General features: G+C 38.6%; 1 protein-coding gene across 3 annotated transcripts in view; it reads left to right on the top strand.

Annotated features, from left to right (window-relative positions):
- The window catches only part of LOC101470427 (gamma-aminobutyric acid receptor subunit pi), a 74826-nt gene extending 61771 nt beyond the window's left edge, over nt 1–13055 (top strand). For 2 of the 3 annotated variants that reach the window (XM_004554557.4, XM_012920009.3), the window contains exons 7-10: nt 5714–5851; nt 5984–6136; nt 7544–7734; nt 7946–13055. In XM_004554557.4, the coding sequence (XP_004554614.1) occupies nt 5714–5851; nt 5984–6136; nt 7544–7734; nt 7946–8311 (848 nt within the window). In that variant the 3' untranslated portion in view covers nt 8312–13055. Of the gene's footprint in view, nt 1–5713; nt 5852–5983; nt 6137–7543; nt 7735–7798; nt 7868–7945 lie in introns of all 3 variants that reach the window. The other variant, XM_076891912.1, reaches the window with a different exon arrangement.
- Nucleotides 13056–24010: the final 10955 nt, after the last annotated feature.

Genomic DNA, 24010 nt, shown 5'->3' with positions numbered 1-24010 from the left:
ATTTACATTTATGTTAGACTACTTTTAATTAAGTGCTTTAGCCCACTTACAATGAAAATTAATAAATAAATCTTGTTCATGACCTGTGTGGTATGTTAACACTATTGGAAGTAAAAACAACTTGAACTCCAATTTTGAAAACACAACTTTCTTTCTTTTCTTTTTTTTAAATAAAGCTCTGACTTGTATTATGAGTATGAGTCTGTGGTCTGGGAGAGAGTCTGTAACTCTCTGTCTGCAAAATACAGTATATGATGACCAATGTTGGGCAATTAATTATATAGTTACTTCTTCAAAAAAAGTTTTTTGCAGCTGTTTACCTAAAAATGCTGCCAAGGCGGTTTTTTAATAAACATTTCAAACTATTTACAGAACAATCAGCTGTTCTGCATCAAATCTGATGCCACACAAATTATTTGTGCCACTCCAAAACATAATTTCTGTCCACTATGAGATAAAGGAGAACAACAGCCTGCAGGCCTGACAACAGGAGATGTATCACTCCTGTAACATTCAGCAGTCGCCTCATTGTTCTGACACACACAACCAAACTATTGACTACACTACACACTAACTACACAAGATTTGAGCTAAACATCTCTTGCATCTCAAAACACTGCAGTCACTCCTAAAACTTCCCCCCCTTCCTAAACAATAAATGCCATGTTGGCATATCATTTTTTGATTGGTCGACATGGTACATTTTTCGACCAATAGGAAAGGGTGGAGGTTTTTGTGTTGTCATTGCTCACAGGCTTTCGAGCGTTTTCCTTATAAAACGCAGTTTTTACCGTTTCTTCCCGCAGTAAATATAAACAACGACAGTATTCAGGAAGAAAACCAAACGTTGCATATATTTTTTATCATAACTCTGGTTTTACTTGGCCTATGAACACAATTTAAAAACTGGTATAAAGTCCACACTTTTTCCCTCAATTGTTCCGTCTGTCCTGCTCACATCTCCAATGGTTGTACACGTTGTCACTAACATGGCTTCACTCCACATCAGCCACGCCGCTTTGCTAACTAAAACACCGGTAAGGACGCTGCCATAGCCTGTCAACGATGTTGATTAGCGGCGTATATACGAATGTGAATCGCATCATTGGCTGGAGCACCCAGTCACCGGTCACTTACTGACTCACAATGCAGAATGAATTGTTAACGTATTTATTTTAATTGCAATTCAGGTTAGGTTAGATTTTTTGTGCGCAGACACCGTGCCTGCAGTGCGCGATTGCGCGCGCCCGCAGCTTAGTGGCAGGGTACACCTGCCCTTTATCACAGTCTATCACAGAGCTAAAACGCACAGACAATCATTCACACATATCATCAGTGTTGGTCAAGTTACTTGAAAAAAGTAATCAGTAACTAATTACTGATTACTCCCCCAAAAAAGTAATCCCGTTACTTTACTGATTACTTATTTTCAAAAGTAATTAATTACTTAGTTACTTAGTTACTTAGTTACTTTTTAAAAACACGATTTACAACCTGAAGAGGTGATAAAGTGATAGATCTTTCAGCCCAATTCTACTTTTTCTACATAATCCATCATACAAAATGTAATCAAATGGAAAAGTCTCTTTTTAAAACTTGTTTTATCAGTTTTAATCTTTTAACTTTATGCATCAAGCAAAACATTTAATTATATGCAACATTCTCTGACTTGAATAAATTAGTTTAACATTTAAACCTATTTTCTACACATTCCAGCACATAAAATAAAATATTTTTTGTGTTTTCACTCACTCTTTCAAACAGATGCAAGTAAAACACAGCAGAAAATAAATAAAGTCAAAGACTCAGCGGTCCTTTTGCTCTATTTTCACCTGTAAAGCAGGAGCAGGGTAGGCGGAGGGTTACCCTGGTGCAGGTGTGCTGCGGTCAGTTGAAGAATCCGCGCGAGTGTCTCTGTGAATTTCCCATCACGTCGTAGCTACTCGGTGCTTGCTCGGAAGTTTAGGGGTTTTTTTCGCTGTAAAAAGAAGTTTTCTTCCCACGCACGATGGACGCTAATGTTTTTGTCACTTTTTATGGAATCAAACTCAAAGTAAGGTCAGTACTTCCACACTTTAAACGCTGCACGCTCATACTCTCTCCCGCACTCGATATATTATCCATTGTTGATCTGCACACAGCTGCTGTCACCAACGTCGCACTTGCTTACGTCACTGTCATGAGACATTCTCACAAAAAAAATCACAGTTTTAGTAACGCAGTAACGCAGCGTTCCTACGGGAAAGTAACGGTAATCTAATTACCGATTTTGCAATAGTAATCCCTTACTTTACTCGTTACTTGAAAAAAGTAATCAGATTACAGTAACGCGTTACTGCCCATCTCTGCATATCATCAATTCAGAATCACCAGTTACTGGGGATTTTTTTTCCCAGACAACATTTAAAATATAAAACATAAAAATAAAAACAGGTGATGGTGCTGAAGATGTTAAATTATATCACTGGGAGTGACCAGAATAGACGAGATAAGAAATAATATATATGAGGGACAGTCCAGGCTGAGTGGTTTGGGAACAAAATTAGAGAGGCAAGACTGAGATAGTTTGTAAATGTGCAAAGGAGGAATAGTGGATATATTTGAGAAAGGATGTTGAAGATGGAGCTGTCAGGCAGGACTAAAATAGGAAGACCACAGAGAGATTCATGGATGCAGTGAAGGAGGACACACAGAGGGTTGATGTGACAGAGGTACCTAAATCATCAGCTCTCCTCCACCGTGCTCCACAGCTGGTATCAGGTGTTTGTGCTGATATATTGCATTTGGAAAGACAATACCAAAGTGAAGGCGCTTGATCGTAATGCACACCGACACATTTGTAGAAAACTAAAGGATATGGTTGTGATGTTGATGTGATGTTGCAAAGCATGCGCTGTCAAGTTCTTTTTATCGAGAAGACGCTTTCTGCTGCCAACCCTTCCTAACAAGCCAGACTTGTTCGGTCTTTTTCTAATTATGCTGTCATGAACTTTAACATTTAACATGCCCATTGAGGCTTGTTAGTCTGGGCTATATTTGCTGATATGTCCGCTCCTGGGAAGATTGAAAGCTGTCCTGAATGTTTTCCACATGTGGATACATTTTCCCAGTGTAGAATGATGGACTTTAATTTTTTTGGAAATGGCCTTGTGGCCATTCCCAGACTGATGGGCAGCATGAATTGCTTTTTAAGATCACTGCAGATATCGTTCCTCCTTGGCATTGCATAACCCACAACTGACTGCTTCAGACCAGTGAACTGACAAAACTTTTACTATTATAGATGTGGTGTTACTTGCTGAAGATCAGTTTGATCATGAACACCTGGCTGCTACTTTCCCTCTTAATTCTTGTGGAAACAGTACAGCTGTACTTAATTTTTGTTAAATCATGACTCGGTGTAATATGTCGGGCTTTGTACTTCGTCTGAGGTTGCTAAGGACCAGATTTGTATTTATTATGGCCTGATACATAAAAAGCTGACAGGGGGTATACTTTCTTTTTCACCACGATCGCATGTCCATTCAGGAGAATTATTAAAGCAAACAGAATGAATCTAACAATAGCTGGCGTGCCACAGCAAAATTCATATAAATTCAAAGGGGCTTTTAATGCACAGTTTCAAGTTTATTCCTAAAATGTCAAACTATTCAGTTAGACTTTGAATAATCTTAAAGCCACAGTCATTATACTGCAGGGTCAGTTAGGGTCCCTCGAACCAAAACCATCTAATCCTACAAATCCTTTAAATGTACCCTAATAACTGTGGAATGAAAACCTCTGCCACAACACTGCAAAAATTCCTCGCTTTTTAAAAAGTGTACATTTTTCGTGACACGTTGCTGAAAATGGGAGACCATTTTTCCTAATTATGACACATTTTCATTGCCTTGTGCAGTAAATGGTTGGAAGAAAAAGCCTTCCTCACACCTCTCCACTATTTCCACCTGCTCATCTACTGTCTTTGCTTCCCAGCTTGCTTTTGCTCCATGCTATTAAATGACGGCAGCTGGGCTAAGCTAAGTCAGATCCCTGCCAGAAGCCCACCAGGACCTCAGTGCCAAATAAAACATTTAGCTGGAGCTCCAGTGCCACTTGACAGCAGGCATAAAGGCATCTGGAGGTTAACGTTAGGTAACTGAGAGGATGATGGATCCTTCCTTCACCGCTTTAATAATTCCAGGCTAAATATCTGCATCTGTTTCCTTCTGTCTCTCTCTGTGTCTGTATGCCCCCCCCCCCTCCCCCTTTGCCATTTCGCTCTCATCGTGCTTCTCTATCTCTGCTGCTTTCTCTCCATCTCTCTCGCTCTCTCTCTCCCCTCCTGTCCTCCTCTCCTTCAATCTCTATTTCCCGCTTGCTTGGTCTCTGTGTCTCTTTATGAAGATGTATATTCAAGGATTTATTTCTTTTAATGCTGTGCCAAAAGTGGATCCTCTGCACAGGAGGAGGCTTTAAAGAGAGCGTTGTCATGGGAGGGTGAGGGGCATTTAAATTAAGATTGCGGTAAATATTTTCCGCATTCTGACAGCAAAAAGAGTCAAAAGAAAGTGACGGCCTTTTGTAATCATGGCTGTAAGTCAAATTTTTGTGGGGACGCTTTCAAAAAAATACAACACTCTTGGCTGCTTGCTAAAGGGCACTGAATGTAACTCTTTCCATGCTATTGCACAGCTTGCCACTGACCATCTGTGTCTCTTAATTTGTACAGTAACGATAGGGCTTTAGGTCAGAAGAATAATGAATTCCTCTACCAAGAGAATTACAATGAAATATAAAACGGTGAATTTATTGGACCTTTCAGGTTCAAAGTCACCACTGCCCTTCATTAGGAAAGCTATGCTTCTAGTATTGTGGCTCTGGTCAATAATACATGACTCCATATGGGTTTAAACAGAGAGAATTAATGAGCGTTTCATGCAAGGCAGATTACTGAGGTGCACACCAGCTTCTGCCAACAGCGTGTCTTCACGCTTTTGTTATTCTCTTGCTCCCTCTGCAGATAAATGAGAAAAATACACCTAAGAAGTTAAGCCTTATTAATCACACTTTATCCTTATTTTTTTCTTTTTTACACGAGAAACACTAGTTATTACTAACTGATACGATTACACATTGTTACATTGCTCTGGCAAAGGCGCAACCACACTTAACCGTGGCATCTTTGATCATATTAATTTTGCATGTCTTCTTTTTCCAAGCTTTATTTGGGTTATCTAGGCTCTCTAGGGCCCAGTGCAATATGCATGATTAGTCTGTTATGGTAAGAGGCAAGAGTTAAGCTCTTCAGCAGGACCCTCCCCTCCCCTCCACACACACACACACACACACACACACACACACACACACACACACACACACACACACACACACACACACTCATTTCAGCATAAGTGGCATCAGAGCTCATCAACCAGTTATTGCACAAATCATTAAACCGCTAACTGTTCCAGAGAAAAAAATTGTTTGTGTGTGTTTTTTACAACACTGATATTTAAAAAATTAAATTTCAATTCTGCCTAATTTATTATGATAATATCATAATAAATTGTGTAGCTGTTCTTGTTATATGCTTTTTGCTTGCAGACTCTCCCACTGCTTCCATGCACACAATCATTAAAGTTACAGATAAATTTCACTGATCAAATTAATTATTTTATCCTGTATAGTAATTAGAGCAGCTTTCTTCATTGTCATCTTTTCTTCTCTTTAGGGGGTTACAACATAAATGATGTTATGTTCTACTGGACCAGAGGAAATGAGTCTGTCAGTGGTTTAGACAGTCTCCAGCTGGCTCAGTATACAGTAGAAGACCACTACACATCTGTCTCAGAGGCCATCTATGAAACTGGTAACAATGATAACCAAAACCATTGTTTAATTCTTTAAAAAGCAGTGTTTTGTTACTAAAGACTATTGTGCATTACATCAATACATGTAAATGTACTAAATTTTAGTGTATTTATTGTCTTTCTTCTTACAGGCAATTATCCCAGGCTTGTCTTCCACTTTGAGCTGAAGAGGAGCATTCTGTACTTCATCCTGGAGACCTATGTCCCCTCTAGCCTGCTGGTGGTCCTCTCATGGGTTTCATTTTGGATTTCCTTGTCTTCTGTTCCAGCACGTATTTGCATAGGTATGGGATAATCCATTTTTCTGTTCATTCAATCATCAGAATCAGATTTAGAACATTTCTTTTTGAGCAAATGTCATATATTTTTGCACTGCAACTTAAGCGTTATTATTGCTGCTGTGTCCTGCTCTCTGTCAGTCATCATAGTAAACCTAAAGTGACTGAGATGCAATCAAAGTGTAGACTTTCATCTTTAGTTAAGAAGTTAAATGCACCATCTGCAATTTCTGATGGGCTCAGATGTAACCGGACAAATTAAAATGCTTATTTTTAACACTGTGTTGAGTATTGTTTTGTAATGGTTGCCAACTGATGGACCTCACCAGAGGATTCACAAAGGGATTTCTCCTTTGTGATAGTTTTGACTTTTGGAATTTTCAGCTTTTACTCAGTGAAGCTGAGATCAGGGACTTACTGGTAGGTAGTGTTGATTTTCAGTTTGTGATTTTAGATGATCATTTCTTGAAGTTGTATCTAGTGGAAACATCTAAGCATGTAAATTTTCACAGTAAGTGAACCTGGACTGGTTTAGTCTCACCCGGACCTTACTCCCCCCCCCAAGCCTTGCCTCCACCTGTAAAATGACTCTGTGAGCGTAGCTCCGTAATCCTCCACCTTAGGGTGCCTGCTCTGGAACCTGGTGTCGGGTTCCCTGGCTGCTCCCCCATCTGGCTAAAGAGACTTTTTCCTTTTGGACTCTGCTGCCGCACTCGTAGTGTGACTCTTGTTTTATGTTTTCATGTCTTGTGACTATTGCTGAGATAGTTCTAGCCTAGTTAGTGCTTCGTAGTTCTGCTTTTGTTCATAGTGTCCAAATATTCTAGTATTGTATCTAGTAACACTGAAGTTTTTGCCTGCCATAGAGTGAGTTCATTCAGTTTCTTAGCCCCCTGAGTTTGTACCTCCGAGCCTCCATGTGGTGTCTGAGTCCTCTTCCCTGTATTGGCCGCCCAGTCGTGACAATCATTTGCTGTTACATTCATTGCACACTAAGGTCAGCAGTGAGATTACAAGGTGCAACTCAGTGCAGGGTTCGACTTGGATAATACTTATGGATTGTGTTGTCCATTCAAATATCCCGCCTCGTTTCATTTTCTTTACAAAGTATGTCAGCATATTGCCAGGAAACACGAAAACCATCACCTGAGTTTCCATTGGTAAAACTGGTGCTATGAAGAGCAAAAGCTGGATTATTTTTGTATTTTTATTTTTTTGTTGAAATGCATTGGGTTATCAACATTTAGCTTTTTATTGGCATTTCTGCATTTACAACCAATAACTCCCGTTCAAAGCTGACCTTGGCCTGAGGCTAAGTTAAAAAAAAACAAAAAAAAAAACGTGGTTTTCTTTTTAGGTCTTTAGTGGTTCATCAAAGAATCCTACTTGACCACTGTCTGTGTTCTGTGCCAGGAGTGACCACAGTACTGACCATGACAACTCTGATGATGGGAGCCCGGACATCACTACCCAATGCCAACTGCTTCATCAAGGCCATCGATGTGTATTTGGGGATCTGCTTCAGCTTTATCTTCGGAGCACTTATTGAGTACGCTGTGGCCCACTTCTGCACCCTCACTCACGCTGATGCACACATGCTCATGGTGAGATACTCCTGGATGTACTTACATTAACTGTTGATTGTTGTGGTCATTACTGTTGTCACAGTCATTGTGTTCATCATGGTGGTCGCTGTCATTGTCATCGTCATCATCATGTCACCATGAGCATTTTGGGGTAAGTTGGATTTCTCGGATGTAAACGCATTGTGTTTTTGTTTTAATTCAAACCTAATCTTTCTTCTCTATCTTGCAGTACGGCCACCGAATGTACGACTTTGATGATGAAATGAACGGCATCGTCACCACCATCTCCACTCACTCCAACAGGGCCAAGAGGCGCAAGGAGCCCGCTGCAACTTCTCCTTCAGTTCCCGCCTCAACAGAACTCGCTGTCAGGCCCTCTAGCCCCTCGGGCAGTGAGCCCAAGCCTGAGGCGGCACCTCCAGAGCACACCAACTGGTGCCTCACTGTTCTGGCCACCCTCCGCAAGATTCTGCGCGCCATACACTGTTGTCATGTGGAGAACCCCCACCATATAGACAACTACTCCAGAGTCACCTTTCCACTGTCTTTTGTCATTGTTAACCTACTCTACTGGACATATTATCTGTACTTTTAGCATTTGTTTAAGTGCTGCATATGTCCAGGAGAGTTTAAGATGGAGAGTGTTAGTAGACAATAAGTGTACCTTACTGTACATACGTACAGTAAGTGTAATTCAGGTGTGTTTTGGGTTGAATGTGTAAAACTTCTACATTTGGACTCATGAGCGAGGTCGCATTGTCATATGGGATTGTTCTGGTGGAAAAAGGGAATGCTCATAATTGCAGCTCCATTTTAAATATTAATAAGTACTCAAACTATGACATTGCTTAAAATTTGATGGAATTGGTTTTGATAAAAATTGGCCTACCTGACTATGACATGGTGATATTTTATAAATTCTGTCACGCTTTAATATTTATTTTAGGATGGAGCTGTAATTGAAGGCTTTATGACAGAATTCGCCTGTGCTATTGAGTGTGAACAAATTCACATTCCACTTTGAGTCTCTTTTATGATGGATTGATCATTGATATTTTACAACTCCTGTTTCTGCCTGCAGGCACAACATTTAGAGTGAAATAGCAAAAGTAACAGATGGCAGAAGAGGGCTGAAAACGACAGGCAAGGGAGGTGGAAAAATCACTACAATGGAGCATGTGTTGAGAAATATAAACCTCCAAAGGACGAGCTTTCTACTCATTGTTGAAAGCTCTCATTCTTCTGTGTCCTTGTGTGAGTTATTTTTAATTCACTGCAGTACTGTTTCTCCCAGCCTGCATATGACCCTTTTTTCATTTCTATAAATGTAGTGGCCTTGGATACCTTCAGTTGTATTCTGGAAATCTGGCTATCGTGAACAGTTTAATGGCACTTGTCACGGTATGAATCTGTTCTGCTATTTCATAAAGGGAAGCACACCTGCACACTCCAAGATATGGAAGTCCAAAGGGATCCATGTTAAATAAATAAATATCAAATTACAAATGAAAATTCATGTTAATAAATAGAGTGAGATTTTATATATATATGTGCTCGGCCTTTAGATGTAGAAATACTCTTTACTTTTGTTAAATCCCAGCCTAGAGTATGCTAGCCAGCCAACCAGCTAGATTAGCTTCTCAGTCTTCTCAGTCCAGATTGTTATTTTCTTTTTCATCAAATTGCTAGATTTTAGAGCGCTGACTAATCTTGTGAGTTCAAAAATAAAATAGGCTTTTAAACATATAACTGCCAGCTAGCAAGACTGTTGTAGGAACATAATTTCTATAGTCATGTGAAAAAAAGAAAAAAAAGAAACGTTCACAGGAGTCTTTACACAAAAGTGTTCTAGAGATAAATTCAAGGCCACCTGGAAGCTAAAGCTTGGCTGGAATTGGGTCATTGAACAGGACAATGATCACAAGATCACCAGCAAGTCTCCAGCAGAATGGCTGGAAAAGAAAAGAACCAAGGTGTTTTGACTGCACAACATTCAAACTTGACTGAAATGCAGTAGTGGCACCTTAAGAGAGCTGTAACGGAACTAAATCAATATTGTACAGAAGAGTGGGTCAAAATTTCTCTGTAAGAGGCTGAAAAAAGTTCATACTGAAAATTATTATTTAATTTTTCACATGAATAATATGTTGTCTTCTTCCACAGCAGTTTTAGTAAGAAAAAGTATTAATATCTAATGAAAAACTTAACATGAAATAAAGCGTCATTGAAAATGGCATCCTGTAAATCACGTTGTAGAACAAAACATTTCTTATAAATTATAGTAGCTTAATTTTAATAGTGTCTGAAATAATCTCATTAGATCATCTGTATACTTCAGTTTATTTGTATTATTATTTATTTATATTGGAGCTTTTGGGTTTCCATACTAACTGGCAGGCATAATGGAAAACACAGGTGTAAATATAAAGGACAGCAGACATATACCAATACAGACAGGTACTATGTTACAGTGATAAATATATGCAGTATTTCTCTCTCTATGGGTTGGCTGGTAGTGTTTTCACTGTGGTTTTTCAATGGATCGGACAGTTAAAGTGTTAAAATTTTTAAGATGGATTTAAATATGAAATGGATAAAATATTTAAATAGGATGTTGTCATCTGAAAGTTATCTAAATGGAAAATACATAGAAATGTTTGAGGTACTGTTGGGTCAGAAGTTTATATACACTCAACGTTGGCATGGATGTCAAGGTAAGTTTGGGGTTTTAATCATTTGTTTGAACTGCTCTTTTTCCAGGGTGGAATGATTGTGTATATGATACATCTTTAATAACTTTAAAAAGCAAGACTTTTGTGCAGTAGCGTAAACCACAAATTTTCAATGGGGCTGAGATCAGAGTTTTTGGGAAGCTCATTCCAGATGTTCAGTGTTAGCCTGCTTTGTCCCATCCAAAACCTGTTTTGATGTGTGTTTGGGATCATTGTATTTCTGTTGTACATCCAGTTGTATCCAAGTTATAATCATCTCCTCCTTTCTTTTTTGTTCTATCCACTTTATGGAATGTATTAAGACCCTTGGCAGCACAACAGCCCAAGAGCATGATGCTAGCACCACCGTGCTTGGCTAGTAGTATAGTGTTCTTAGCTTTAAAAGTCTCACATTTTTTTATTGTGGCTAAATAGCTCATTTTTTGTCTCACTAGACCATAAAACCTTTCTCTAGAAAGCATTTGCATGTGGGCAGCTGGAAAATTGGATGTGAGCTTTTGAGGCAGAGGCGTTTTTTTTTTTTTTCAGATAGCACCCTCTTAGTCCGTGGTGATATCAAACTCACTTTACTGTCGATAGTAACGCTGGTGTCCCAGCGTTTCCAGTTCATTGCAAGCTTCTTTCTTAGTGGTTTATTAGTTGTTCCTAAACATCCTAACTAATTTACTCTCATTTAAAGGTGAAACTTTGGGCCTTCTTTCTGACCTTGGCAAATTAGTGAAACATTTGAACCTCCACTGATATAAAGTTGATTGACCTGACAATCTTGGAATCTGCAGTTTATAGAAATGGTGCCAAGAGACCTTCTTGACCAACTTGTGTGAATCTACAATTCTCTTTCTCAGATCTTCTCTGAGTTTCTTGGACTTCCCCATTTTCATGAGTACTGGTCAATTGAATGAGGGCTGTCAAAAAAAAACAACTTTTTGTCAATGATGATCACGAACGAGAAGTTAATAGGCCTTGGCCATGTCAAGTTAAAAGACATCGGAGAACCTTGAGCGGCACTTTGAATATTTGAATGCATGCTTTATATTTGAGCCTTTATGTATAGGTTTGAGGCTGTGCAGATTTGCAAATATCTAAAGAAATTCAAACACCCAATTCTTGTTTTTTTTTTCTTTACAATCATTAAAGATGTTGTACAATCATCCCACCTTGGAAAAGACAAGTTTAAAGAAAACCTTAAAAACACAAAATGACCCTCATGAACATTATGAGTGCATGTAAACGACTGTACTCAACTGTGGAACTCTTCAGTTTTGTAAACTGTTAACTCTCAACTGTTTCAGTTGAGATGATACAGCACATTCTCTGTCAGCGTTGTGAACCAAAGAACCAAAGACTTCAATTTAATTCAACCATTCCTCTTCGTTTCCCTTTAGTTCCCAAGAGATTTTTCAAGTTATGTCATGTTTGTTATTCATTGAAGAACTCTGAAATAGCATGAAGTTCATATTTCAGATAGAAAACAGGATTCAGTTGAATATCAGAGGTGCATGTTTATTTATTGCTCAGTACTCAGTATTGCTATGACATAATCTCACTCATTTAATATGAAAACTGGTACAAGTTTCACCATGATACAAGTCTCAGAGGTTCCATTTCTAAGAACTACTTCTCAGTGTGCAGTGACAAACTAAATTGTTCATATTTGAATGTGCTTCATTTTAGCTTCTACTTCTCCTTTTAACCATTTTTGAATATACCATCAACTACCAAACATTTTGATTGATCTTTGTCTGATTATAATACAAAAGTAGGATATTTTTTTGTTTATGCTCTTCCTGCATGATTGTCAATCGTATCTTTTGTTTTTTGTTGGGGTTTTTCCGTTGCTTGATTTGTTTTGGTTCAACATGATAGAGAGGAATCATCACTAAAGAGTAAGAAAAGACTGTTTCATGAACAAGATGTATATTTTCATTTGATTTGGGCTCTCATCTGAGTTTAAAGTAAGAATCTGCTCAAACTTCTGTTTTCTTTTTCACTTTTTTTCAAAACTTTGAAAGAAATGAATGATCTGTGACTGTGTTCTCTGGACGCACTGATCTGGGGGAAAGGTTAACATGATAAAACATAGACTGCCGGGTTTTATATAATATGGCACCACAGTCATAGTTCTGATAGTAATCTTCTCAGTGAAAAGTACAAGAAATGAATGCCAATATGGAGCCAAAGAACCACAAAAGCAACCACTGAAGCATCTTGTCAGTGTGGACGCACAGAGTCGTAAGGTTGTCCTAAGGTATGGCTCCACAGTTGCAACTACAATGTAAATGCCTGTTTGCTCTAAATGGACAGCATTGTTGACGGTGAAGGTGCCAACAAGATCGTTTGGACATGTTTGGAGCAACAGTTGGACTGCCCCCCCCCCCCCCCCCCCCTTTCTGTCCTTTTGTGGGACCTGTCAATCTTCCAGGAGGCACTGGCTATTATAACAGCCTCACAGTTCTTGGGACATCTTCATGTACAATCTATTTATACACTACAGTACCATGTTAATATAGACTTCAGTTTCCTTATTGTAAATAAATAGTAACACTATGCATGTTTAGTCTGTGTATGAATATGAATGATAGCAATAAAAAAAAGAGGTTTAACGTGTTCATTGTTGACACTCTTTATACAGCTATAGTATAGTAACTATAGTAACTATAGTGTTGTGTATGACTATGGCATCATCAACCAACACAGCAGTCTGAAAGTCACATCATTTTCCAGAATCAAAATTACAAATGCAGAATCAGAGACCAGCTAGCCTTCAGACATGCAAATGTGTTTGTGTTGCAGATGTTTGGAATGCCCTCCAGCTCCCTTAGCTCTGACTCAGCAGAATACCGAGTGAGGTCGTCTCTCTCTCTCTCACACACACACAAACACACATTTCTTTAAAGGGGCGAATTCAGTAGGTTGCTTTTCTTTAAAGACATACCAAGCCACTTTGCTGTTTGGTGCTTCCAATTGGAAATTAACTGAATTTTTAAAACATTTTCATCATCTAGAGTAGAGAATTTGGGCAAACTATTAAATAAGTCTTCAACCAACTTTTTAAAAAAAAGTCCAGATGCTTTTCTTTCCAAGCTCCTTATACTATTAAATAAATTATTTTTTATTAAAAGGGTGAAGAAAAAAAGTATTTCTGCAGCAGAGTCCAGCTTTGGAGGACTGAGTGTATATGTTTGTGTTCTTTGTAAATCTAAAGACTTTTTCATACATGCATTACGCTGCACTGCTTGTACCACAACAAATCTATTAGAAGTTAGAACTACAGTTGATGTAGATGTACACAGTTACTCACAAAAAATAAACATAAATGAGATCTAAACAGGGTCGAACCGGGCAAAAGTCTTTCATATACTGTTACAGTAATATTAAAATGAAAATTGGTGGATATTTTAAATATTTAACTTTATTTTCCTCAGGGCATGAATGATAGGATTGAATGTCTGACCTCAATTTTTTATCTCTGTGCTGGCAGGTGTAAAATGCTCTAATGTTTCCAATATAAGTGTTCATAATCCTCACACTGTAAATCCTGATCCTCTACTGGATCAATCTCCCAGAATCTAGAAATCCCTTTAAAAGAGATCATGATGTGACGCGTATCAAAGGTGCAGATTTGGGCCTCTCCGTGGCAGATGTTTTATGTTCTCTGATTGGGAATGACCTGCTCAGTGATGAGAGGGAGCTTGAATGCCTTGATGATACCCTCTAAGCAAAATTTTGTGTCGTAGCCCTGTGGTGCTCACATGGTTGCTAAATGAAGCTGATAATATCCTTGATATTGTTTACACCATGTAAATAATGCAGTCTTCTTAAATAACCATGAACAATGCAGACTTGAGGCAGCTTGCATGTCCCTGTGTAGCATTCATCATGAATAGCATCGCTTGCAGAGATAAAACTGATTGGATTTGACCTATCTGTGGCCCTGAAGATGAAAATCTGATCCAATCAAAGCTGACATGGCTTTGCAGTTGCACTTCAGCACTCAAGACTCATGGTTGCCAGCTTGACTCTGTTAGGCATTTTCTGCAGCTTGAGGTTCTCCTCCACCATTTATATATCGTGGGTTTCCACAGTGACACAGACTACATATCTTCAGCAGGAAGTTCTCTAGAACATTTACAAGAAAAAAAGTCACGTCTTGGCTTTGACATATCCAGCAAAACATTATCACAACCTTTTAGCATGTACTGAGAATACTGAAAGATGTCAGAACAAGTGTGCTCCAAGCAGCATTCAGTCAACTAGCACCAACTAACAACACGAAGCATGCGGTCATATAACTACATGCAGCACCATAATGCATTCACAAGAGCTGGTAAACAGCATGTTATAGTGAAGATGTGGAAACAGTAACTGGCTCTTATGATCCACTGTTTGATTCTCAGGAGACTGAGATGTTGTTTGAGCGTGAGCTAGCTAAAATAGTACAAGTCTATCAGTTTAATTGCATTTATGTAGTGACTAATCACAACAGCAGTCACCTCATGGTCTACAGAGAAACCCCAACAATCAAACAACCACCTTTGAGCAAGCACTTGGAGACAGTGGGAAGGACAAACTCCCTTTAAACAGGAAGAATCCTCCAGCAGAACCAACCAATTAGGTTGATGACAGCAACATAAAAAACAAACAAACAGAGCACACAAAGAAATACTAGAAACAAGGATTTTACAACCCTTACTCATCAAAGGGTTTTTCTATATTGCTCCTTTTATAGGCAAAAAGAAGCGCATAGTGGTCGATCAAAAATAATGTTTAAATTAAAGGTTTTCTGATGAGAGTTCAGTTCCAGGTATTTGTTTTAATGCATCATACAAAAGGTAAAATTAAGTTCATTTTATAAGTTAAGATCCATATCAGAGCTGAATAAGGATGCAAAGCGGGGGCTTATTTTGTGATCAACAAGTTATCAAAGTTATGTTAAAGTGAAGTGATCCACCCACTGTTACATCCAATTTCAAAACAGCGTTGGGTGTAACAGTTCCATAGTAAAGTATTTTTGTCATCACATTATATTTTTCACTTTTCTACAGTAGATTGTATTTTAATACTGTGGATGAAGTAATTACATTACAGTTACAATTATGTTGTTACTTGTGTTAAACCAGTTTCTCAACTGGACAACAATCTCTGTAAAAATAACATCTTTCCTTACAGTCAGTGCATCATTTTTTTAGGGTGGCTGTATGCCTCTCGGAACTATCGCTTATATCAGTGTAAAAACTGATAAGATGAGTCACAGTGTGAAGCCTGTTACCCTCCCCACAGGACTTGGAGCCTGAATCTGGACTGAATGAGGCTGAGAAGTGGAAGGTTATCACAACATCAAAACACATCTCAGGGTGGTAGATTCGAGGATGTAGCAGCCTGAGTGAGAGCAATACAGCATTTGTCTCGACAGAAAACTCCCACGGGAATATAAAATAATGTGTGCAATTGTTTTTCCTCACAGTCTGTGGAATATCAATAGTGGTCCAATCAGATGGAGTGTAGCAGGAGATAGAGGCTGCGAGTAATTGCAATCTAGCTGAGCAGATAAATGTCGTTTGGGTTTACTGACAGACAATTGAGCATGTATTTTAGAAGAATGCAGCGAATTGATGTGAACATTTTTGATGCAACAAGAATTCCTGCTTTGTCTTTAAGTCCAGCCACACTGGCCACTTTGTGTCTCTGCATCCAAAACCCTTTAAAGATCCTTGAACGAGAAAGGTGTGACATGTCCGTCATTAACTAATTCTGTAAACAGTCACACTCTTTAACCTCCTCAAACCATGGCGTGTTCCTTTCTCCTGCCACCAGGGCGTGGTGCTCAATGTCGCCACGAGATGGCGGTATAGAACCACGATTAACCATCACACACATCCACTGCAGTGCGAGAAGAGCTGCACTGTGCAGCAAACCATAAAAAGATTGACTCGCATGTTGGTGCACTGAGAAATCGCTATTATAAAAATGTACTGACCCGCTCCCCTCTAATATTTTAAGCCAATTACATGTGTGGAACTTTGTTGTTTTGCTGTTGTGCAGGTTTAGTGTTTGTGTCTTCAGGGAGCCGCAGGTTACAGTGACAAGAGAAGACATGATGCTCATTAAAATGGGGTTCAGCTTGTGTGACGGAATGGTTTAAGCAAATTATGAAGCTGAAAATATGACTGCAGTGTTAATAAGAATCTTAATGAATTGACAAGATTGATTGGTTTGAAGTTGCTCGTTTATATTTTTTGATGTATAAAACTGAAATGAATCCTTCATAGAAAGAAAAGAACTGTCAAAATGCTGCTCCTGCTGCTGCAGTATTTACCCTTTATAAGAATTTCTTACTATGTTTATGAAATGAATAAGCTTGCATCCAGTTAATGAACTGATCACCATAATAAGCATCCTCATTGGTGTGATTGCTGATTGCTATGCAGTCGCAATTACGCTCATGTTGTCTTTTTGATTTTTTTTTTTTTTGCTAACCTGCAGCTCAAAATTTTTCATTTTATTGATATGCATGCAATTTGATGCTGTTTGCTTCGTTTTCATGCATAAAATGTGCATAAATCTGCATTTTTCATGAGATATCCTGAAAATCACGAAGGCACTTTGCTGCTAATTCATATGCTAAACTGTGCACAGTCCTTTGCACGGTTCTGTTATCTATTTTTCTTTTTTCAAATGATTTAATTAAATTCCCTGACACTCATGCATTAGTCACTGTATACTGCATGACTAATTTTAATAGTATCGCATACTGATTTGTACCTGGGCTTTCTATGATAACATATACAGTTTATTTAGAGTTAGATAATGCATTAAGGTCTTTGGAGGATCATTCAGTCTACTTAAAACACAAAAGACAAGTTTGAACCTTTGACGTCTATAGTGAAGGAATCTGAACCCATTATGGTTTTTGCTGAGATTGTTTACGACTGTTTCCCTTAGAGGGAAAGGTCACTGCAAATCATCACACACTTGTTTTGAGTGATCACTTTTATCCTGTGATGAAACATTTGTATCCTGTTGTGTGTGCTGGCTATAGATCAACATGTTAAACCCTTCTCTCTCCATCAACATTATCAAAACAACAAATGACTGAATATATTTTAGAAAAATGGTCTTTCATCCCTTCAAGAGAATTACAGCGACTTGAAGACTGGCCAACACTTCACTAAGACATGTTCAAGGGGAACAGTAACCCTTCGTCACCCATATTATTATCTTTTTAAATGCCCATAACTGGAACAAAATTATGCAAAGTTCCACTGACCACAATTGTAACTCACCACTGGCATTCAGTAAAAATCCAGTCTGAACCTGCTTATTACTGCACAGTGACGAGGTCTGGATGAGCTAATTATTAAGACGTATGGGTTATTATTATCATTATGTCTATAATATGCTGTCTAAGGTTCACTTTCTAAGGTGGCCCCATCATTCTCACTGTACTGTACAAGAATATAGGCTACCACACACCAGTGGAATTTTTAAATGATCACCACTCCACACTCATTGAAGTATTTGATGATACAACCGTGTGTAAAATAAAGTTTTCACAGGACTCTCTGCAGTCTCATAAAAAACACACAGCTTATGATTCATCAGCTTGTAGAACAACCTTTAGCAGTAATAACTTGAAGTTCTTTATGACTTTAACCGTCTCCTACATCATTATTTACAACATTGATTTAGTTCATGGAGGTTTTGAAAAATTAGTTGACATCTGGGCTTTGACTGGATCATTGCAGGACCTTGATTGTTCTCTTTTTCAACCATTCTGTTGAAGATTTGATGTTATGATTGGGATCACTGTCCTTGTTGCATCACCCAATGCGGGCCAAGCTGAATCTTTTGAACAGTTGGCCTCAAATTGGTTTTTGGTTCATGGTCAACTCAGTGACTGCAAGGCACCCAAATCACCTCATGGGGACCCCTGCTTTTCAGAAAGAAGAGGTTTTCTCCTAGTAATCCTTCCAAGCATAACATTTACTTACTTAAGGCCTGTATAGTCTGAGATGTAGCTGAGATGTTGATGCTTTATCTTTTTAAAAATATATCTATAAACATTTCTTAAGAATTCCTGAGCGTGCCAAGAGTGTAGCATTGTGTTAACATACACCTGAATGCTTCAGCAAAACGCTGCTTTTACAGGGGCAGTCACACATGCCGATGATCACTTAATTCAAGTGCATTAATTTGATTACTGCTACATATCCTTCTTAATTCATATAGAAGCAGTGAGGATATAGCCTGCTTAGTTTTTTAGAGTAAAGTATATACATGTTTTCTTGTGTGCTTTTACTGTAATGCATTGCAATCTATTGTAGAAATCAACTTCAGCTGCATCTGCAACTCAGTCAGTACCAAAAATCAGGTAAAGCATTATATAAAAAATAAATAAATCATAAATCAGCTTCTCAGTAAATACCTCATTAGACGCAGTTTACCTGAAACGATTAAAAAATGCAAAACCAGAATCAATAATTCTTGCTGAGCAATCAATCAGTGAAAACTGCAATTTAAATATTACTGACTATATACAACCAAGTGCCTGACAATTAAGCTGAATTATAACGATAAAGAAATTATACAAGAATATAAGGATTTTGACAGCGAGAGGGGGGAAAACCAGCACGTTAGAATATAAATATAATTATTCACACAGTGATTAAACGAGACAGTAAAACAGAAATGAATTCCAAAATAGAACAGCTCAGGCACAAGTACCTGCTAACTGCTCTGTGCCGCAGCACTTGAACTAAAAATAACTTTCCTCACTTCTTGTGGTCCATTCCGTGTCAATCAGATTACCTTGCAATTTGCAAATTTGGACCATTGGGGCCATTACCCTGCAAATTGAATTTCAATCAAACCTTTTAAGCGTTAGCTCACTATGTGTAACACACTCCCCTGTTGTTCATGGACTAAGCTCTCTGAATGGGGGAGTCTGAGGATCTCCACAGGCTACTTGGAGGACTTATAAAAGGTATATATGGAAGGTATGTAATTATTAAAGCCTGAGTTGATGGACATCCGTGTACAGGCTTGTTACCATAGCAAATAGGAAACTTGAAAAATCAGTTGTCATCCATAGGACTGGGAGACTTTTCATCTTTTGTGCACTGTGTCCCAAACAGTACACTTTAAACATGGTGAAGGTTTCTCACATGAATCACAGATACCAGGAAAACAAACCAGATGACAACCACGTGGAGACAGTTTTTCAATTTTTCTTGTGATTTTCATACTATTATAGCAAATATTACTAATCAGATTATTCATGTCTCTGTTCTTTGCATTAAACCCTGGCCGTTTCATTCTAGCATATTATTACAGTCTGTATTGAGTCTGTCATGACTTTGTCATTTAAAGTCACTTATGTAATCATGCTGTCAGCTCTGTGAGTGGCGACTAAAGTGTGTTTACGTCCAGACTTCTGGTATTATGCAAGCTCATGGTAGGTGGCAGTACATTCACACAGCTCTACCTTGAGAGACAAAGCATTCATTTAGCCACCTTTCATTCGTGCAAATAAAGGACACGCAGAGTGGCTCCCTCTGGAAACAAACAAATGAATACTTTTAAACTAAACACTCTAAAAGATTTGTTAACTCAATGGATTCTTTTTCTCACCTCAAATCTAATATAAAAACACCCCCCCCCCCCCCCCCCCCCCCCAAAAGGAGGTTGGTGTGGTCTTTTTGTAATACAGGGGAAAACTTACAATGTGTAATTTGAAACAGACAGTGGGTGAATGTTCTTCACATGCACATGCAGGCCAGAGTGTTGCAAGTGCACCTGTCAATGCAAACAGTCCATATCCAAAAACAGAGCGGTCATAGAATGAGAAGATGAAGAAGATGGATGGATGTATGGAGGAACTGAAATGATGCTCTGATCCTCAAAAGGGCAAACAGAATGGAACCATGCCTTCTTATATGCACGAAGGAAAGCATAGACATCATGGATGATGTGAACATGTGACATCAACAATCACAGTGAGAAAAGTTGTACAGTATCTGCAGGAGCTAAACAGAATACAGATGCCATTCACTGTATTATTTACACTGTGATTTCCCTACTCTGGCAGGTCAAAGTGAGGAAAAAGCACAGCTGAACTGCACCTTTGCGGTTCCTCAACCGACTCAGTAATGCTATTTTGCTGTTATTATAATTTTTTTCCACTAGATGAAAGATGAAAATGAAGCAGCGTTGCCACTTAAATACAAAGCCAAGAGCAGCCTGTCTTTATGCCGGACACATGAGCATTTCAAATTAGTCTGGAACCTCGTACTTGCGTTTTTAATCAACAAACTCGGACCAAAATCCGTCAATGCAACTGGACTGAGTTGGCCTACAACCAGTCAGAGCAACAAAGAGCTGCAAACCGGACACGTGTAAACTGATTACAGCAGACAGAGATGTCAGTCTTTGCACCCACATTAGATAAAGGGGTGTAACTAGCATGGGCAATGCTGAGAGGAATCCGTCTGAATGGGAGACACTCTCTGGTAGAGCAAATGAAACAGAGCTCAGCCCCTATCACTTTGTATTTCTTGTCTTATCTGCAGCCAACACCAAGACTCCCTGTGCAACACATTGGACTTGTCATAGCGCGAAATGTATTGGTGTAATTAACAAAATTAATGACCACTTTCTCATATTCAGGTGACTCAGGGAGTCTTACTGCTGAACCCGGGTGCACAATTTGTACAGCCGTTGTGAATGTTATTAGCAATATGGGTCCTATGATGCAAAAATGTTAAAATGTCTCCTCAAAAAAAAAAAAAATTCAATCAAATCAATTATAGACATAGAAATAAGAGAAATCATTCATTGTGATTTAACAACTAAATTGAAATACAGTGTCTCTCTTGTACTGCAAACTCCCTCACATAAGCATATGAAATGATCAAAGTGATCGTATTCATGCAGCAATTACTAACACTTATATGATTATAAGACATATTACAATATAACAATTCAAGCTCAAACTGGAACTTACTCTTCAGGTAAAATGACTTTCTGAGACTACTGAATACCATCAACCTGAAATCATCCTAAAAGAGTTACATTTCATACGTAACAATGAAAAGCTATACAGACTTAAAGGGACAAATACAGAATACACAGTCAGACTGTGAGGAAGCCCTGCCAGGAACCCTAGTTGCTTAAAACAACTTGGTTTGTAGGGTTTGTTAAAAGTGCAGAATTTAAAAGTAGCTACCACCATGTTTTTGCCAGGGTAGGAGGACAGACTAACTGATGAAAGGCAAGCAGTACAACAACTCACTAACACTGCAGTTTTTGCTCTTAATGTGTACTATAGAGCATGTTTTTAATGGAAAGCATTTGAACATGCCTTGTTGTTTGCACAAATTCATTCTTCTGTCATTTGGATGAGTGATGAAATGTTTCTCCCGGTGAAAAACATCGTGTCCAGCTTGAACTAAATAAACTTTTTGGGGGGATTTCCTTATGTAACACAGTAACAAGACTTCCTAAATGAATTATACTAATGGACCAATTGGTTTGATTATAGGAGCACAGTGGTGTGTTTAAATGAGACAGAGACAGAAATGTGAATTTAAAGAATAAGCCAGCTTTAGTGAACCGAACCATAAGTTTGGCCGCCACAGTTTAACGGTACTTACAATTATAAAAAAGAAAAATCACTAAAAACTAAAAAAATACATAAAACTACCAGGATAAAGACTTGGCCAAGTGTTAGTTCTCAGTTCTTAATATTGGGTGTAACCAGGTAAACTGACATCTGAACCTTTCTAGAAAAAAACAGATTACTCAAATTCAATTTCCATTCAAATAAAAATCTCAAACAATTCACTTTTTGTAAATTGCAAAATAAAGACTGTTCCAAACATGCATCTGTTTACTCACTGCAACTACTTTTAGCTCAGAAAACTGCTGAAAGTAGCTGAACTTATCCACAGTAGGGTTTGTTGCAAGCTTATATCCAGTGCGTTTTCATCTCAAAACTTCAGTCTCTTATAACTCTCCTCCTCATGTCAGCAGGTAACTACACACACAACAACGCAGCAGACACAAGCAGGTGGGCGGGACACACACACTCTCTTTCCTGACCTCTATCATTTCTTACAGAGGTACCCTCATTTTATCTGGGTTATATCCTCCCCTCCTGCCCGTCCCTAGGCATCTGCAGTGTGGCACTGAGTCACATGACTTTAACATCTCCAACATAATTTCTATTTGGTTTCTCAAACTCATTTAAAAGAGCTAATCAATGCCACACTAAGGCCTTGAAAAAGAGAATTTATCATCGTTATCAGAGGATTGGCAAATTTTACATAACGCAATATCTCAGCTAGCTTTGCTTTGAGAGTGATGAAGCGATGAAGGGATAGTTCAGTAATTTGAAATTCACTAACCTGGATCTTCACGAGTTCAGGCTGTTCAGCCACAGTTCTCTTTACATCACTCAATCCTTCATCACATGCTGCATCAGAGCTCATCTCATCATCTAGAGGAATTTCCTCAAACCACCACAAATCTGAACTCTGAATTCTTTGGCAAGTCCAGTCCAGGCAAGATGCCTGCTTCAGATGACATGTCAAGTTCAGGTGAGTTGTCACATTCAAGTGAGTTGTCATCATAACATACACCCTGAATCACTTCCTCACCTTCCACTACTATAAGGGACTCAGTTGTAGGAGGATCAGGTGGAAGGGAAACTGTTGACACTCTTTCTTGTTTGGGTGAGTTTTGACTCACCCAAACAGGTTCTGCAGCTGCTGATAGAAATCCACACAGGTCCATCTGTACTGTCAGGTTTGACTGTCTCCAGCTTGCTTAAGGACTATGTAAACATCCTCTTCCCACGCAGCGTCAATGCAGCTTCACATTTTTTAGGAGGACTCTGTCTCCAGTTTGCAATGTTGAGTCAACCACTTGCCCACAGATCTGGCTTTGTTGGAAGTTGCATTGTTTTATGCATTACTGGTGGCAACCTGGGACTCTTCCTAATCTTCAGAAGAGAAGACCCTTTGTACACTTATAAGCATGTACCAAAACTTGACCAAGACTTTCCAGTGGAGTTTATCTGACCAATTGAGTGTTCCCCAAGCATCTGGAGAAGAGCACGATTGAATCTCTCAAGGGGATTTCCTCTGGGATGGTAAGAGGTTGTATGTACTTTCTTCATGCCAGTAAGTTCACAGATACACTTTGGTCTTTGCTTGTTGGTTTGGAATTGGTACCCCTGAGGCATATGATCAGTTATCACAAATACATTTAAGTTAAAATATTAAACAAAAATAAGAATGCTTGCTTTTGTAACAGAATAAATACACAAAATTAGGCAATGATAAGGCTTCTCATGAAACACTAAATGCAAGAGGGTTTATCAACAAACAAAGCATTCATATTTGCCAAGTAAGGTTAAAATATGATGCTACAGATGATAAGAAATTTTGGGAGCCAAAAGAGCCAGCTTTTCTTTGGGAGCTGTACCACAAGAGCTGGCTTTCTGAAAAGACCTGAACTTCCCATCACTAGTGGACGAAAAAGGCGGTACCTGTTCTTGATGT

This window comes from Maylandia zebra, linkage group LG13 (genome assembly GCF_041146795.1).
Source record: "Maylandia zebra isolate NMK-2024a linkage group LG13, Mzebra_GT3a, whole genome shotgun sequence".
Lineage (NCBI taxonomy): Eukaryota > Metazoa > Chordata > Actinopteri > Cichliformes > Cichlidae > Maylandia > Maylandia zebra.
This window is presented reverse-complemented; position numbering and strand designations above follow the sequence as displayed.